The 18,235-nt window shown below is 38.5% G+C and overlaps 3 protein-coding genes across 5 annotated transcripts in view; 1 reads left to right on the top strand and 2 right to left on the bottom strand.

Annotated features, from left to right (window-relative positions):
- LOC105564251 (protein cornichon homolog 4) overlaps positions 1-653 on the bottom strand; it is a 3,422-nt gene extending 2,769 nt beyond the window's left edge. The window contains exon 1 of the mRNA XM_012016490.1: positions 330-653. Within this exon, the coding sequence (XP_011871880.1) occupies positions 330-410 (81 nt within the window). The 5' untranslated portion in view covers positions 411-653. The remainder of the gene's footprint in view (positions 1-329) is intronic.
- Positions 654-1,050: 397 nt separating this feature from the next.
- Positions 1,051-8,913, top strand: LOC105564249 (myosin-J heavy chain). Of its 3 annotated transcripts, none has more exons than XM_012016485.1 (11): positions 1,051-1,450; positions 1,742-1,830; positions 1,900-1,955; positions 2,768-7,050; positions 7,149-7,444; positions 7,530-7,699; positions 7,801-7,952; positions 8,061-8,150; positions 8,227-8,289; positions 8,469-8,585; positions 8,651-8,913. In XM_012016485.1, exons 1-11 carry the CDS (start codon positions 1,418-1,420, stop codon positions 8,723-8,725), a joined length of 5,424 nt encoding a protein of 1,807 aa, XP_011871875.1. In that variant the 5' UTR covers positions 1,051-1,417; the 3' UTR covers positions 8,726-8,913. The 3 variants fall into 3 exon arrangements, with proteins under 3 accessions (XP_011871875.1, XP_011871876.1, XP_011871877.1); XM_012016487.1 differs by lacking the exon at positions 1,051-1,450 and adding an exon at positions 1,520-1,639; XM_012016486.1 differs by lacking the exon at positions 8,227-8,289.
- An 89-nt stretch (positions 8,914-9,002) lies between these two features.
- On the bottom strand, positions 9,003-17,820 carry LOC105564250 (cohesin subunit SA-2). Its single transcript, XM_012016489.1, has 19 exons — positions 17,692-17,820; positions 17,093-17,490; positions 16,583-16,743; positions 16,335-16,513; positions 16,080-16,253; positions 15,798-16,002; positions 15,377-15,706; positions 14,342-15,290; positions 14,026-14,259; positions 13,759-13,951; positions 13,485-13,671; positions 12,741-13,045; positions 12,455-12,666; positions 12,211-12,377; positions 11,812-11,863; positions 10,102-10,137; positions 9,777-9,953; positions 9,622-9,706; positions 9,003-9,541 (listed from the first exon to the last, which is right to left on the bottom strand). Exons 2-19 carry the CDS (start codon positions 17,266-17,268, stop codon positions 9,524-9,526), a joined length of 3,840 nt encoding a protein of 1,279 aa, XP_011871879.1. The 5' UTR covers positions 17,269-17,490; positions 17,692-17,820; the 3' UTR covers positions 9,003-9,523.
- Positions 17,821-18,235: the final 415 nt, after the last annotated feature.

Below are 18,235 nucleotides of genomic sequence, written 5' to 3'. Positions count from 1 at the left end.
TTTTATCGATAAAAGAAGATTCAGGATACGCGCAAATGTGTCTAAGGCTGCGGCCTATTTGATGCTACAAATGCATCAAAGTACTTTTTTTTTACTAAAGGAGAAAAACGCTTTGAAACATTTGCAGCACCAAGTGGACCACAACGCAATTCCCTTCCGCTTTTAAACTTCCGAGGGAAGTTTGAAAATGGCGCCACCGCATGGCTGCCAATTCTGGTATAACCTCCGTCCACGGAAAAAAATCCCTCGCGCGCGTTTCGAGGCGACCGCTTCGCGATGCTGCCGTTGGAATGGATCGACAGGATGCGAACGGGCGACAAAAAGGATACGTAATACACCAAAAGGAATAGCACGCAGCCCGTGTCGAGCAGCGCGATCGCGAACAGAAGCGGATCTGAGATCAAGCCCATGACGCTGCTGCGGTTGCTTTCACGCGAGGTGCCGCGCGGCCGATCATATGAGATCCGCTGCCACGATGCTCGTCGAGCGCCTCCCCCGTGGCTCCGATCCCGCGCGAGTACCCCGTACTCGCCCGCGCCGGTCGCAACTCTCGCCGCGGACTTCCGGAATACACCGGGTTATCGCCGATTGTTGAAACGCACACTTCACGGTGTTGCCATTGTTGCCAACCATGCCCGTCGCTCACACTCGATCCCCTGCGATCCCACGAGAGGCGAGTTCAAACCATAGACATGATATATCTAGACCGAGCGTTTACCTTTATTTGAGCGGGTGTGGGGGGGGAGGGAGAGATTCACATAGAAAAGGACGAATCTGTATTATATTATGGCCGGTATTCATAGTTCTTATATTTAAAATTATCTTAAGTATATTCTTAATGTGTTTCCAACCAATCAGAGCCGTATTAGCGTCTTAAGCCTCCGCTACAATGATTCTCGGTTCTGTCTACAATGCGAGTCGCAGAGTCGTAGTCGTAAGAATAATCGACTGCGATTGGTCAATTCTTACTTTGCGACTGCTCAAGCGACCATCGATACAACTGTACGACCATTGTAGACAGAACCGAGAATCATTGTAGCGGAGGCTTTAAGCCCAATGTCCACGATGCTAGAACTTGGTCCAAGTCCTTGGTTCGAGAAACGTATAGCCAATAAAATTGCCGCTTTTCCGTAAAACCGACAAATTGATTGGTTAAAAATTTCTCAATCCAAGAACTTGGTCCAAGTTCTAGCATCGTGGACACAGGCCTTTATGTCGTCGCGCACGCGCGTGAAAAACCTAGGAACACTGACTCTGGGTTCTCTTGGCTCTTGGCTGCACTGCGACGCATCCGTTGTTCGAAAAATCAAACGAACTCTATAGATTATTTGCGACTGTACAGTAACGGAGGTCGCGTACTTTGATGAGCCTGCTTCTGTCATTTCGTTGGTTTTCAACACGGTGATGCCCGACAATCATGGAGCTGTGGGAGAAAGTTATCTTAGAATGGGTGAGTAACAATTTCGCGTATGAACGTTCGACGAAAATCAACGCACACAAAGCGGTCCCTGTCACATGAAGAAGTTCGTGTAAACATACTCGTCCTTCGAACCCTTTCGCCGTCGCAAATGAACTTTTCATATCTCTCTACTTCGACTCTGCAATTTCTCAAACAATCTTTCGATCGTTAGATAACATCGTAATTATTGATCCTAGAGTTTTAAGCTGCATCTATGTAAATAATATCCGGTAGTTCAAAGAGAGAGAGAAATGTTTCATGGGCCAACGTTGAAATTTACAGATTAACTGCTTGGAAGTGCAGGAAAAACCGGTGCGACATATAACGGAATTGCAAGATGGAGCATTTTATATCAATTATCTTACATTAATGTGAGTATATTGCTATGTTCCAATGCAAACTTGTTATCTAAGCCTGCTGTCATTGAATCGATGTTGCAGAAAGTGGAAGAAGCGTGAGAGCTTTGACCAAGAGGACATTGTGAAATTTATAAAAGGCAAGCGTGCATATTCTTATGTTTATTATACTGCTTAGTTTCCTCCAGTGAACTCTATACATACTGGAATGAGTGATCTATAGTTCTGGCTGTTGCCGAGAGAGAGGTGCATTGGGTGAATCCTTGTCTCCTTCTAGTACTACCTGATTGGATAATCGCATATAAGTGACGCCCTTCTTGTCGTCATTTATATGCAACTATCCAATCAGGTAGTACTAGAAGGAGACAAGGATTCACCCAAACGCACCTCTCTCTCGGCAACAGCCAGAACAATAGATCACTCATTCCAGTATGTATAGAGTTCACTGGTTTCCTCATATCTACTTCTATTAACATAAGGCGATTTTTGGTGATTGGTACGTGTACCAGATTGTAGACTCGACGTCACGAATGTTTTTACACCTGAAAATAGCCGTTAAGTTCAATATATTCCGATAGATCAATTCATTTTATTAAAATAGATTTTCCTCTTGGTTGTCTTTAGTATCTTTCTTCAGGTGTAAAGGCATTCATGACGCTGAGTGTACACTTTGGTACATGTACCAAACAGTCGCCAAAAATCGCCTGTAGATTAACTGGGATCTTGATTTAACTTACTTTTTATGTTTTTCTCATTCTTACAACTAGAAGAGAATAAAACACAAGTTAAACCGAGATTGAAGTTAACTTGCATCAGTAAAAATGAATGTAACTATATCATAAATTTATGGTACAGAGAACAATACAATATTAATTCAATTTAGTTTTTCAAAACTCCAGTTTGTGTATATAGTTGGTAGATTTAATATTTCTTTATATTATCCATTTTTCAGAGGAATATCCTTCTTTTAAAGTCAATGTAGATGATGTCACGGAACATGTATACATCACATCTTTGTTACTGTTGCATTTGTGCCGTACACTCTTTGCGATACATCATTCTCTGCAATATAATATGTGCGACAACTTGAGAAACGAAACGCAAGTTAGAGTTAAAGCGTTCCTCGAGAGTGTCCTGCCTATTGGCAAGGATATTATCAAGGAAACTATGAAAGAAGTTATCATGGAGGTAGAGGATATGTCATTAGCCGTAGATAGTCGCCAAACACCGCCCCGCGAGGACTTTTCCAATTCCCCCTTGACGCGTTCCGGACGTAGCAAAAAGATGTTGACGGAACGCGCTCGAGAGCTGAGAGAGTTGAGGTGCAACTTGTCAATAGAACGTTTTACTAACGCGGATTTACGAGATGATATACTGAGGCAGAACAATAAAATAAGGAAATTGCAGAAGAAGCTTGAAGAAAAATCGGCGAAAATAAAGGAATTGCAAGAAGAACGGTTCAAACCAAGGACCCCTCAGCCATCTCACACAACAGAAAATAACTTGAAGGAGGATTACTACAAGAGGTATATCAATGATCTAGAAAGTCAATTAAGCAAACAGCAAGATGAAATTAATAAACTGGAGATAGAAAAAGATAATCTATCGAAGGAACTGTGTTGTACGCGCCGAACTTCTAAGCATTACAAAGAAAATTTTGTAAACTGCGAACGGTCCTTGGAATCTTTAACGAATAAAACCGAATTAAAAGACCGAGAATTAATAGAACTTAGAATGCAGAATGAAGAATTCCGTATGCATATCAAAGAATTTAATAAAAATGTTAACCCAGAACGAAGCTTCGAGGTTGATGATACATCATTTTCCGTCGCCAAGTCCTTGAACGCTAGCGAAGTTTTAACTAGTGAAGCTTTGAGTACTGTGATCGACATTCAACTTCAAGAAGCCAAAGAAGAATCTGCTATATTGCATGCTCAAGTTGATTCTTTAAAAGGAAGATTGAACGTTCTCACAAAGGATTACAGAAAGGTGATGGACTCCAATAGAGATTTGCAGGAAAAATTAAAGGCGCTGGATCAGGTACAGACAGAATTACATCATGTGCAGAAGGAATTGGATACATCAAAGACGACTGTTGCAAATTTGCTGGTGGAGAAAGCCACTCTCGTTGTTCAAACTGAAGATTTGAATAATTTGCTTTCCTCTAAGGAGAAAATATTATCCGAGATGGAACAATCAAATATAGCACTGAATACAGAATTGGACAACTTAAAACTAGACATGAAAAACTTAAATGAATTGCTTGAAAATGAAAAGATTATTTCTTCAAATTTAGGCGCTACTCTAGCGGAAACCAAATCGCAGATAACAGAACATTTTGCATGCATTCATAAGCTTACTGATGAAAGAGATTCGTACAAAGCTTCCATCGAAAACTGTAGTGAAAGTTTAAAAGATATTTTACATTGTGATAATCAGTTTATACAAGTTGAAACTGATGATTTAAATAACTCGACACTTGGTGATCTTACAAAATATATTAAAACGATGTTACACAATTGCAATGTGATGCGTATTTCATATGAAAGTAATATCGAGAAATTAAATACAACGATAGGTGAGGCAAATACAAACTTACTTAAGCAGCAATTAATCGTTATAACTTTAGAAGAACAACATAAGCAGATTGTCTTGGAATTAGATATTATCAATGAAGAGAAGAAGCAAAAGGATTTGCTATTGAATGAACAAAAAGAAATTGTGCATGCATATTCGCAGGAAATTGAATTTCTAAAAGAGATTAGAGATGAGAAGCTCGTTTTGGAACAAAATGTACTTGAATTAACAAATAATTTAAAGAATCGAGAATTACTACTGAAGCATGCTATGACACAATTAGAAGAGCTACAGAGCATAAATAAAGATTTCAAATTACTAAAAGAAAGAATTCAACAAAACTTTGGTAAATATAAAAAAAATGTTGAACAAACGTTTGAAAAGTGGCAACATGAATATCACACGTTGTATCAAAATTATAACAAGTTACAAGAAGAAAAAGAGAAGTTGGAGTATAATTTCAATTGTAATGAGGAAGAATTATCAAAACTTCAGACGAAAAATACAACATTACAACAAAACTTAATAGAAAAGAAAGAGAAGATGGACGCTTTGGAAGAGACGAAAAGAATTCTCTTTGACGAACTAAATGAATCCAGACGTAATATACAAAAATTAAATGATATAAATCGAACGCTGGAAGAACAATATTTAGTAATGAAAACTGAAAGAAATGATGAGCTGGAAAGTCTTAAATCAGATAATGCAAGAATATTACTCGAGTTAAAAGACACCACTGATAAGCTCAGTTTATCACATCAGGAAATGAGCGATACAATGACGCAGGTAAAATTAAAAGAAGTACAAATTAATGAGTTACGTTCAGACGTTTCAGCTTTAAAAACAGAGAAGGACAATTTTATGTGTTCTCATAAAGAAACACTTGAAGCTAAAGATAAAGAAATAGAAATAAAAGAAGAGGCATTATTGACATTACAGGCTAAAATGGACAAGCTGACGAACGAAGCAAACACTACGGAGAAGAAGATGAAGGAGATAATTATTAATCTCCAAGAAATACGGTCCAGCCAAGATGCTGTCTTGACAACTCAAGAAGCGGCTTTGAAGGAAAAGTGTTTGTACATAAAAGAGCTTCAAGAACATTTTGATAACTCTAAGGAGATCCTGAATAAAGAACTTGAAGATGTAAAATTGTCATTGCTCGAGTACCAAGAGAAATTCTTCGACCTAGAGAATCAACTTGATAACCAAAATAAGACTATGGTGAAATTGCAGGACGCACTCGAAACAATGAGCACAGAGCTTAAAACTAGTAAGGAATACTGCAAGCACATGGATGCGAGTCAAGCGGAAATTGTAAAATTGTGCCAAGAGTTGGAATATCCAACGAAATGTTTGAATTCTACGATTACGGAAACGTGCTCAGATTTTGAGTTACCTGATTTACCACAGTGCATTAATATAGAGAATAAGTACAAGTGCATTAATCTAGATAATAACACTAATATTTTAAATATTATTATGATGACTCTTGATGAGTTACACAAATCTCAGAAAATTATCTCGCATTTATCTTGTGCAAATGTTGAATTGAATGAAACTTTGGCAAGACAAAAAGTACTTACAGAGAACAGTGTGAAAGACAAAGAAGAAATCTCCGGTCTAAAGAATAAAATACGAGAATTGGAAATAATAGCGCAGAAACGGAATAACTATCTTAAGAGCCTAATAAAAAGTAAGGAATCTTTAAAGGATTCCCTGCAGAAAGTTTTCGCTACGCGGAAAGATTTAGATAAAATTTTAACATTGTCCAAGCAAAAGTGGAATGAAATAATGATAAACTTTCGGGATATGTTTTGTACTAAGGGTTCCGTTTGCGACGAGTTTAAACAGCTGCAAATTAAGAAAGCAAATCTCGAAAATACATTGTTGAAGTGTCAAGTTGATTATTCCGAGAACATCAAATCTATATGTGATATTTTATGGGAGAAGTTTTTGTGGACGGAACAAAAATTACACGATACCTATCTATGCTCAATACACGAGAAAGAGTGTTTGGACCTACTAACGAATGTGGAAGAAGATCAATTTTCTGACGAGAAAATGATAATTGATGTAGAGTTTGAGAAATACAAAACACTGCAAATTGACGTGATAAAATCTGAAGAAGAGATAGAATCTTTTGCTACTTTAGCGACCTTATACGACAATAACTTAAAATCTGGCGAAATCAAGAATCAAGCAGAGGTAGAGAAGAAATTACAAACTCAAATTAATCAGCTGACGAAGGAAAAGAAAGATTTAAAAACTAAAATGGACACGATGCGTTTGAGGAATGTAAAATTAGAGAAAAATATCGATGATCTCAGAACGGAGATAAAGGAATTAAAGTCGTCGGAGACAGTGTCAATGGCTAATTTGACAGTCCCCGAAGGGGCTGAGGTGCAATCCCTCAAAGAAGAGTTGGAACATTTAAAAGAACAGAACAAAGAGTTGGAACATTTGAGAGAACAGAACCAAGAGTTGGAACATTTAAAAGAACAGAACCAAGAGTTGACACATTTGAAAGAACAGAATCAACAGCTACGTGAAGAAAAGGATGAGTTAGACAGGATGGCAAAGCAAAAACTTGAAAATCAATTAAAAGAAATTCATGCTACATATGAACAAAAACTGGAAGACATGAAAGAAAAAGTGGTAAATAGAAAAATATCTATACTTTAGAATTTTCAGAATCATATTTCGCGTAACCAGTACTGTTGCTTTACGTTAATTTAATTTTAAATTTATTTTAGAAAGCAGTTTATAATGAGCAAATAACGAGGTTAAATAAGGATCAAGAAAAGATTATACAAGAAAGGTTGCAGGATCAAATGGAAGTAATGTGCCAGAAGAAGAGAGAAGAACTTGATAAGTACAAAGTACACGTTAGCCAATTAACTACGCAACTGTGGAACGTGGGGGAAAAACTCTTAATCGAACAACAACAGAAACAAAATGTCTCCCAGCGTTTAAAAGAACTAGAAACAAGAATCAAAGAATACCAAGCGGACCAACCACTAGCCGCCACTATTTCGCGTAAGACTTGCACGTACGTATCACTGTGTATTTTGTTCTTAAATGAAATATATTGTAAAGAAAATACATACATCAATTTAACAAATAATCTATTACAGAATGGAAACTCAAGAAATCTTACCTGAAAACGCACAGCAAGCACATACGATAACAAAGCTTATAACTGAAGAAACACTTGAAAGGAGACACAGTATTAGAAGCATACAAGCAATGGGCAATGTATTCAGAACGGAGGACGAAGAAGAAATCTTTGATAATGTTTATTTAGGTATATTTTGTATATCGTAGAGATACTAACGTTGAAAAAAATGAAATTTTGCTTTTCAATTACACTGTCCCCTTTTTGCTTATCAATCTTCTTTATTTTAGCTGATATGAAAAGAGGCAGTGTGCCTATCACGGATACTACCCGCTTGTCAGTTTTACAAATGAGAAATTCTCTTTGCAAGCCTCATCTAAAATCATCTTATCCAGCGGAAATGCAATTTCTTCCTCCAACTTTGACCGAAGAAGAAATTAAAGTAAGTAGATTTTATCGCATATATTAAATATTTTGTTAATTTCATATACAAGTACTCTGTATGTTTTGTGCATTTATGCGCATTATAAAGATTTGTGCTCTTTTATAGACAGGATCCTCAACAGAGGAAAACTTTAACGATAGTCTTAGCCAAAGTCTTCTCCCAGAACAGAAAACCAGGAAAAAAGATAAATCTCAGGTGAGTTATGTTCTTGTCGTTTTATGTAGTCGTCTTACACGTAATGTTTGTGATGATTTCTGATGTTCATCATTAGATATCATATAAAAAGCCTGGTCCTCCAACACCAAGCAAAAATGGAGGAAGATTATCATTGCAGGTATTTGCATATTCTGGTATATGTTATAATATCTTGCATATTATGCATATGGCTGCAAAAAAAATCTATTTTTCGAAAATTCGCTAAGACAAATAAATTTATTTAAAGCTTTTATTCCGTTATAAAACCGTATTATTATAAATATTGTCACTAAATATTCTTTTATCAATTTGTATTAGGGTAATGAATTAAAAAGCCCAAATGCACGAGTTTTGAGGGAGCGAAATGTGGACAGAAGGACAACGACCACTCCGCACTCGCTAAGGAACATATTTTCGTTAAAACGGCAAGACGAAGTGAGTACGAAAAAAAAACCTTTGTATTAAGCGACAGTAATATGTTAAACATATTTTTTTTACAGAACGCAACTAGCACACCAAAAAGTCGTCGACTCAGTAATCTTTTTCGCAAATCCCGTTTACAATCGGATCGATGAATAAATACTACGGCCACAACTATATATAAAAAAGTAACAATATATTGAACGTAACAATGAACTAAGAATTCGACAACTAAACCACGGATATACTATATAAACATTGCATATCAGTTATAGATTACATGAAATAAGAATTTATAATAATTTTACTCTACGACTATCTCTATTTTTTTTTATCATGTTAGACATTATTCTGTGTTGGAAGAGAGTTGAGAATGTTGTAACTTTGCAATGATGCGTGATAATGTGTAAATAGAATGTAATATATAAATAATTAACATTTTATAAATTTATGAAACATTCGAGTGTACAGAGCACTATCACAAAATGTACAAGAAAAGCAATTGTAATTGTAAAAGTATAATCCAGTTTATCATATGCATTACAAATAAAATATCTTATGACTATACTAACCTAATAAGTTGTACCTATTTATTTTAAACATTCATTAAATAGTTGATAGAGAGACAAAGACAGAAAGATATAATATCTCTTATAATACTCTTTTTATATAAAAAGGAAATACATGTTTTCATTTATAACATATATTATTTATAATTAAAAAAACTTGATTCCGCTGAAAAATTAAAATTTTCTCTTACATATTGCTTTGTAACATAGTACTCATCTATCAAAACGTATTATAGTAATACTCGCTCTGAAAGCTCTATATTATCCATATTAAGTATGTTTTTTTGTAATTCTCAAATCGCATAGCTGCTTTTGAATATCACAATCCAATCGTCTGAATTTAAGATTACCAGACAGCGAAGTTTTTAAGAATCACGATGTCTCTTACTCGGAATCAGATTCCTGCAATTAATTTTAATCAATGCATAATATGTAATTTGCGACAATATACTTATTGGCATCATAATGTTGCACGAACTCACCATATATTGCCCCTCGACGTACCTCCCCGAGTTTCTAGAAGTTCTTCGCAATTCCCTGTGCTCTACATGCTCTTGATTTCGCCGTCTTCAAAATTATGTCCCGTTTATTGTACATTCGCAAAGCAAAAAAATAATACATGACAAAATATACTTACGACCTTGACTGTATCTGTAAAGTTTTAAGCCTGTTATCAATGTCTTGCGAAGGACTCGTCGAGGTATCTTCTATGACCGCTGTAGGGGATGTTTGCATTTGTGCAGCATCATTATTTTCATAGAAAGCATTTGTTCTGGGCCCACGTGTTATCACCACTTTAGTTATAACCGGTATTCTGAAAAATGAAATGAGTATATTGACGTTTATCAGACAAATGTATTTTACAATTTAAAAGTAATCTATGCTTCAAATAGTGCGTTACTGCCATTACGTGTTCCGTTTGTATTTAATTCAATAAAAATATTAAAAAATTAATTACTCACTGATTCTTCCGTGGACCACGCTTTTTCTTCTGTTTGCTGAAATGAAAACGATTCCCATTTTCAGGTGGAAGTGCAATTATTTTGACTACTCAAGATAAAGGGACAAAAATATCATAATTATGAGACGTCGCGTACGATCGCTTTGTACACTCAAAGCTACAAAGTCCGTACATACACATGTACTTAGAGATTTTCTTATGAATATTACTTTCTGATATGCGAAACATGAAAATCAAAGTGACAATATCAAGAGAGATGATGTAGATGAATAGTGATAACATATTTGTGAAGTGATGGGTATAGAGAACGGCGTGTCGTGAAAAGGAACATAGGCATCATTAATTTCAGGAGATATAAAGCACACACAAGTGATCAATTCTTTTATTTTACTATATATTAATAAAGTATGTTTCTCGCGCTTTTCAATGGTTCTTTAATTTTCAATTTTGATAAAGTAGGATTTAGGAGCGCTGGGAGTAGGTCTTATTCGAAGCAATATTTATTCATATATCTATCGCACCAATTTGTATTATTAATATATAAATAGAATACAAAGTTTCTTTTTAAGCTTACTTGAATTTATCTCGTTAATATACACACATCGTTCTCTATGTATTACCTTTTTCAATTACCTCAAAAATATGATATGACAATATTATATATTCCTTAATAAACCTCTTATTCTAGTTCAGAAATGATTTGTTGTTAAAATAGGCACGAAGTATAATAGATTACATCGAGAATATATATCTTGTACAATTTTTGTCCCTTACATATACTTTTAAATATTAAGGTACATATGCGATATTCATCTAAAAATATATTTTTTAACTCTTGTAACGATCAGGTCGCCTGTAACAAGCGGTTAGACTCACTACTCATGCAAATATGTATATGTATACAAAATATTTTATAATATAAGCGATCTAAAGTTGATATTTATATAGCAAATATTTCTGTATTAAAGCACAAGCATGCAGTTACACTGCAAGAAGATCGCAAATATTTTTTTTATTAAAAATGTATAACTTGATTCGATCTCGTATTCCCTCTTTCTCCCTGTCTCTCTCTCACAAACACACATACACACGCACTCAACAGTGCTTCGACTTTAATGTTTGAAAATTATAAAATCATGATAATTATCAATTTACTTTAATGAGTCAAAATAATAATTAAGTTTAAGATACACATCAATTTGGCATTCTAGATCTTTGTCGCAAATTTATAGCGATGGTTCGTAATATATTAAAGTTTGATTATATTATACATAGTATTAATAAAGCATTAATAAAAAAGTAGCAATAAAATAAAAATATTAGTAATAAAACTACCACTTTCTACAAGTCTACATTTTGCAAGCAACATTAATGTCTTATAGCAGTAATAAAAGGAGCACATTAGTATGTGCTTAGAGACATATCTGCGCTTCCAGTTTTACAAATAATACATATGACAATCATATGACAAAAATATGTCTATAATGTGGTTCGCATTGCAGAAGCTAGTAGACAAGCATTTAGTTTTTATTGAATTTTATTGCAACGATAATCGAGCGCTATTAAATCAATTATTGCTGATTTTTTCTCTTTGTTATCGAACAATTACATATAACAGTTACTTGCAATTATAATTAAGATACTAACAAATTTAACATAAAAAAAATATTATATAAGATTCTTAATTTTCTATTTCGTACATCCAACTCACCCAGCAAGTTCGTGATCAGAACCTTCATCAGGTTCATCGGCATCCTCTTCTTCTGCAATGAGAAATATTTGTTTAGACAATGAAGATAGGGCGCAGAAGACCTTAAAAGTGCTTGACTCTTAATACTTCTTCAATCAAAATTACGAACGCAATTATTTCTGTAGTTATCAATGTTTGTGAATGTTCCAGTCCGAGTCTAAATCTGATTCTATAGCATACATTAAATGATTAAATGATCTTCGTATGGAAATGGCAAAAAAAAAAGGAATGTATTCATATTATGATATACTGCCAGTTTCCTGTCCAATTCAATTAATTTTGAAAAAGCAGAATTGCGTTCCATGCATATATGTATCAGATGCATGTGTAAAATAACCATAGCGAATCAAAATCCTTTACCTGCTAAGTGATCTTTCTTGCGTCTTGTATAAGCTCGTTTGCTTGTAACTGGGACTTGATCAGTTTCACCGTGTAACAAGCTATTTCTGTACAATAGTAAAGGCTGCCAATCCTCCCCTCGTGAAGATGGCATTCCAGCTTGTAACCGTCTATCCAAAAAGTTGAGTCTGCAATAAGATACATTTTAAAAAGCGTGTAAGAAGGAAAATACGAGGAAAAATTTGGTTTAATAAATAATACTTACACCAAACGTTTATCCTGTTTGAGAAGCTTATTCGTAAATTCGGACAGTATCTCAAGGAATGGTAAATTCGGCGGCGGGCCTGTGGGATCCTGTTCGACACCGTCCGGTGGAGTAATGACAAATAACACTCCCGCACGGTGTAAGGCCGTGATTGCTTCGCGATTTTTCACGGCGTCCAAGCCAAAGGATAAAGCGAATCGTTTCGCAAGTTCCTAGACATGATTAGAGAAATTTTAGCACATTTTACTTTATTACAGTTCAAAACGGTATGTCGATAGCTACACACCTTTATCGCAGTGAATTCTTCACTGTTTCTGTTGACCTTGCCCTTTTCGAACATTATCTCGTTGTACAAAATATTTAAGCTTTGTTGCATCGTTAGCGCACAATTTGTTTTATTGATATCTCTTGCTTTCCCCAACGTGGTCTTAATGATGTCGCCGTAATCGTTGTAATATTTGACATAATGCTTGAATACATCCGCCGCAGCTTTTGTGGGAATCATATTATATACTATTAACTTGCAATAGCCAGCTAAGAAATTTCGTCGTTTATGCAGTTCTTCAATTTTTGAGTGTTCATCATGCCCTTCTACAAATAAATAAAAATTCATATTATATATATTTCAATAATTACTATTAATGTATTTTAATATTATTCTTATATGTATGTTCAATATACAAATCGCTTCACACATATAAGAAATTTTGTATACAAAAGATATCCCGTGATAGAAATAAGAACCAAAACGAAAAAGTTACTGTACATAACTGGATCATGATACTCGATTTCTTCGGACGAAAATTCAAATAAAAATAATTATTTTAGTGGCGATCGTGGCGCAGAGGATTGTGCGCTGGTCTGGTAACCCGAAGACCTGGATTCAAAACCAAACAAAACATTGTTGGTTTTTCGTTCGATCGCCACATAGAGAAATGGATATAGAGAGAGGTGTTGTAAGAGGTTTGGGCACGTTCCTTCAAAAACGCCCTGTACCAATAAAATGTATTTACAATAATAAATTATTTACCATCTTCTTCCTCGAAGAAAACATACTCTTGTATAAATCTATTGAGCATGTTTTGCATCGCTTGGTCTGGCTCATACACCAACTGATGTACCAAGGGGTTAGAATGCGTAATCAGTTGATTGCAAAATACAACCAACAAATCACATATTGTGTTGTAAGCAACTTCCCTTAAGATCGGCGGCGATGGCTGTTTAACATAAAATAAATATCTCTTATAAAAGATTTCATAACGTGACTTTGATCATTTTCGAATTCGTGTAAAAATTATAATTACCGCGCTGCTACTATCGCCACTGACGAAATGGCGCATGGAGCCCATAAATGAATGCAATCGCTCCTTCAACTGCCGGCATTCATCTTCGCCACGATTTCCAGAGTCCACAGCTTCCATCAAATGATTTTCGCCCCATAAAATGGCGAAGTAGCATGCGCTTATACAGTATTTAACTGCTTTGTCTGGCAAGCTTCTACAAATAGATAATTATAATTTACATGTATAAGAAATACTTTGTGTAACCATCCAAAGTACAAGAAAACCTACCTTGAAGGATCCTTCGCATCCTCAATATCTTTGTACAATGAATCCCATATTCCCCATGGATTCATATTGTGACAGGAATAAAATATCGAAACTTTTTTGAGTGATTGGACAACGTTAAATATTTCATCCTCGTCTGGTTCCTCATCTCCCTCAATTAAATTTCTATACTCATCAATCGCTTCTTTATATTTATTTACAATGGAGTCGATTAAGGTTGAACGAGCGACATCACATCTATAAAAAAAATAATTTGAATTTTAAACGCTTTAAACAGATATATAACATAATATGCATGATTTGAAAAAAAAATATATACCTAGTGAAGATAGCGTGTCCTTCCACGCACATGTGTTCTAATGTTTTAGCCGCCGTATCTAGAACCTCGGTATCGTGCATCTTCTCTACGATTGTGTGAATTTTACTTAATAGAGAGTCTAAATTCATTTCCTGCCTAGATTTTGTGTAAATATCCAGGTCGAAATACTGTGGGATTGCGAGTAAGTTGGCGAGTTTTTCAGGATCTGCCCTGTACTTGTCGAGTAACAATGGTAATGTTTGAATGAAATGCTCTGTCAATTTTTGCTTATCATCGAAAACTTGCTTGAGTTCTTTAACCGACAAAATTTTTCGCGTGGGTCCGCGGCCGACCGGTGCTTCGCCCGTGGCAGCTTGCTTTATACAACACACCATCAATTCAATGAGGGACGTTTCTTTCTGGTTGTCCAACGCTTCCTCATCGGGACCAGCCTCCTCCAATAGGAGATCCGTCATACACTCCCAATCCTTCATCATTTGATTAGTTTCGATTAGAGAATCAACTAGATACGCTCCATGCTCGTGTAACTCGGATTCAATGAAGAACAGAACAAGATCGCGTATAAGTGGCGTATACGGCAATCGTTTCTTGCCGCGTCTGGTCTTAACACCCGCCGTGGCTTGATCGTCCAGACGAAATAAACGCTCATTCAGAAATTCGCCGGCCGCCTGCGCGACCGCACGATGTGACGAATAAACAAGCTCGTACACGTGCTCGCAGTCTTTGTCAGTGAGGATCTCTCTGTGATGCTTCAAGATCGAGATAACCAGCTTCACGGCCTGCACCGCCACATCGTATTCCTTGTCCAACGTCATCGCGACGATTCGATCCTTGAACTTGCTCGTGAACAACTCCAGCTTTGTCTTTAATTCCTCCGAGGCATACAACGGTTGCAACGCCTGCAAGCACTTGAGTCGAACTTCCCCAACTTTATCATGCAAAGTCCAGCCTGCAAGATTCATGTCAAAACGTGAAAAATGCATTAAACGCGCGACTTTCATCTCAACGTTCGTGAATAATAAAAATGTTCTGTACCAATATATTTCAAATAGGAATCGTCTAAGAAATTTTGATGAAACTTCTTCATCCAGACTCCGATCTCTGCCATGCAAATCGCGCGTATTTCCGGCAAGGTATCCCTATACCTATGAACAAAAACAGATTTGAACATATACGTGAGCATGTTCTTTATTTCGTCCATGTTCTCTTCCAATTCCTTCCGCTTCGCCATCAACGACTCCAATCTGTCTGCCGCCCTCTTCTCCCGAGCCTTTTGCCTCTCTGCTTCATACTGCCGTTGCGTATTGTCCAAATTTATGGATACAGTCAAAGCAACGTCTACCAAGGCTGTCATCAATTTCATGGCTGGAAATGAAATTTTTTTCGTTAATGCGTACGATCGATTTTGCGATAAAATTCCTAAGCACGGTTGCTTCAATTAAGAATTAGAATTTACCGGCAAGCGTTGCAGTATGTCTAAACGCCCTCACTTGTGAATCCGACAATCCGGTCAGTAAAGAGATAACGTTATCCATTAAAAATTGATCATAGATGATCGAATACTGACATTGTCGCACGAGGATTTGAACGAATTCGCAAAAATTCGCGCGGAACTTTTTCCACTGCTGTCCCGTCATTATCAACGGATACTCGCCGCTTTCCTACAGAAAGAATTGCGTAAGTGTCGTACTGAAGTTCACATCGCGCACGTCGTGTTATTACAATCCGAGGAGTATACCTCGTCGAATTCCTCAGTCATCTTGCGAATAATCGCCACATGCTCCATGGTCAGCTGCATCTCGGAAGTGATGCGCCCTTTGCAGCCGCTCGCGTTGATGAAAAACTGCATCAACATGAGCAGCGCGTTCTCCCTGTTGCTTTTGTACTTTTCTATCCAGTCGTCAACAATGGTCTGCCAAACGATATTTGCAGAGGAGGTTTAGATACGTAACTTTCACTCTCGTGCACACATTACTTATACAGATCAGCTTACTGTGAGTGAAGAACGATTATTTCTAATGACGTAATAAAGACTAGCTTCGTCCTCCAGACTGTGCGAATGGTGCGCCCTTTTGTTACGTCCTCGTCCGCCGCCACCTCTGCCTCTGTTGCTGGGCACCGGAACGTAGTCCGTGTCGACTTCTTTGTACTTGGGTTGCTGCACTATGCCACCTTTAAAGGCAAAGATTACGGTTGACACCCTGTTTCAACGTAAATATAGACCAAAAAGTTGGTACACACCACGCATCCTGGCGCGCGTGTTCCTCGTGATTCTCATGTTGGACGCCGCCGGCGTCGCCGGTGCTTCGAACTGCGTCTGGCCGTCGAAGTTTCCCGACTGGTCCTGGTACGGCTGTTGAGTGCCCGGCGAACTGTGGCTCTCGGAGGAATAATGCTCCGGACTGTAAACAACAATACGCCGCAATTACGACCAAGCTTTAGCCGGAGCTGGGGGTCAATTATGGCTGCGGTCAAGCTGTCGCTTCGAATGTTACAAAGTATTCTTCTTCTCTTTTCTTTCAGCAAAGATAGAAAGAGAAGAGAAACGCTTCGAAGCATTTATCGAAGCAGCAGCTTGACCGCAACCTATGTATCCTGCGACGTAGCAAAAATGCTAAGTGAGCGGCTGTGTCTGCCTCTCCTAGGGGTCAGCTAGAAAGAGACAGAGCTACCAACTTTCAGCATCTTCGCCGCAGCGTAAGATACGGAATTCACCCACTGACAACAATAACAACGCCACAGTCGCATTACGTGGGATTGTGCAGCGGCGTCTGGGACGCCTGGTTGTACGGCGCGTACGCGTTGTAGTCGTTGGCGTCCCCGCCGGAGTTGTCGTTCATCGGCGTCATCGGCGTCATCGGCGTCTCGTACTCCGGCGGCACCGGATCGTCCATGCGGATCCGCTTGCCGCCCCGTCTGTGCATCATCGCGGCGGCGCTCGTCGCGTCCTAGCGCGCCCACCAAGACCCGTGGCTCCGGGCAGAACGCGATGCTCGCGCGCGGACCGGCGTGCTCGTCGTGCCGCTCATCAAACGCGTCCGGCGCGCCGCGCCATTCGAGCCACCACGACGACGCGATGAATCCCGCGCGAAGGACGTGTCACGCCGCTCCGAAACCTCTGCGCTTCTTCTCAACAAAATAGCATCTGTCTTAACACGAAGAGAGCATGAGTACGGTCAGTCTCAATCGTAAAAGGAGAAGTGCACAAACGTTACATGGTTGGGAATCGCTCGAAAATCGGAGAGTGTACGCGCGGGGGTGGGGGGGGGGGGTGTGCGTGCGTGTGTGCGCAATGTGTAATCGATGCGGGTGCGACGTAGGGTGAACGCGGGAACCTCGTGGATAGTTACCGCCCGGAGAATTCAACCCTCCCTGCGGGGAAAAGCCTCTACGAAGCTCGAATCCGCGCTGCGCACACGACACCCGCCGACGTCCGCGTTCACGGCAAATGGCAAATAACGACAATAACGTTCGGGCGCTCTCGCGACGATACCAACGCTTCGGACGTTCATAAACATCGCAGCTGGGGACATTTCGGGGCGGCGCGTCCCGACGCGCGATTGGCCGCTCGCCGGGGGAATTCACCAGATGTCCCCAGACTCATGGAAGCGCGCCCGTCGACGCCCCCGCCATCTTGCCACGGGCGCGATTTGAATCGTCCGTCTCTCTCTCTCACGCGTTTCAGTCCTTCGCACCGCTTCGCGCGCGACGAAGAGAGGACGAGGCCGGCTTCCCTGCGAGCGACTCGAGCGTTTAGAAGCGGCGAGAGGTAACCGGGGGCAGCCAATCGCGAGGGGAGCGTATCGGCTCGCGATCTAAAACGTGTATTTCGCTGATTTTCAGGACCTGGGCGAGCCCCGAGTCCCCCCGAGAAGTTCCAGCGGCGTTCCTTGC

The sequence above is a fragment of the Vollenhovia emeryi genome, unplaced genomic scaffold, assembly GCF_000949405.1.
Source record: "Vollenhovia emeryi isolate VEMERY1.0 unplaced genomic scaffold, V.emery_V1.0 DF939167.1, whole genome shotgun sequence".
NCBI lineage: Eukaryota > Metazoa > Arthropoda > Insecta > Hymenoptera > Formicidae > Vollenhovia > Vollenhovia emeryi.
The sequence above is the reverse complement of the archived record's forward strand: the minus strand, read 5'-3'. Positions and strand labels throughout refer to the sequence as shown.

What these genes read in the sequence shown, in the direction of transcription:
- LOC105564249 (XM_012016485.1), top strand. Translation starts at nt 1,418, where the DNA reads ATGGAGCTGTGGGAGAAAGTTATCTTAGAATGG. An exon ending in AGAAAGTTATCTTAGAATGG is followed by an intron (nt 1,451 to 1,741) that starts GTGAGTAACAAT and finishes TGAAATTTACAG; the next exon opens with ATTAACTGCTTGGAAGTGCA. An exon ending in CATTGTGAAATTTATAAAAG is followed by an intron (nt 1,956 to 2,767) that starts GCAAGCGTGCAT and finishes TCCATTTTTCAG; the next exon opens with AGGAATATCCTTCTTTTAAA.
- LOC105564250 (XM_012016489.1), bottom strand. Translation starts at nt 17,268, where the DNA reads ATGATGCACAGACGGGGCGGCAAGCGGATCCGCATGGACGATCCGGTG. An exon ending in ATAATCGTTCTTCACTCACA is followed by an intron (nt 16,254 to 16,334) that starts GTAAGCTGATCT and finishes ATCGTTTGGCAG; the next exon opens with ACCATTGTTGACGACTGGAT. An exon ending in AAACAGGATAAACGTTTGGT is followed by an intron (nt 12,378 to 12,454) that starts GTAAGTATTATT and finishes ATCTTATTGCAG; the next exon opens with ACTCAACTTTTTGGATAGAC.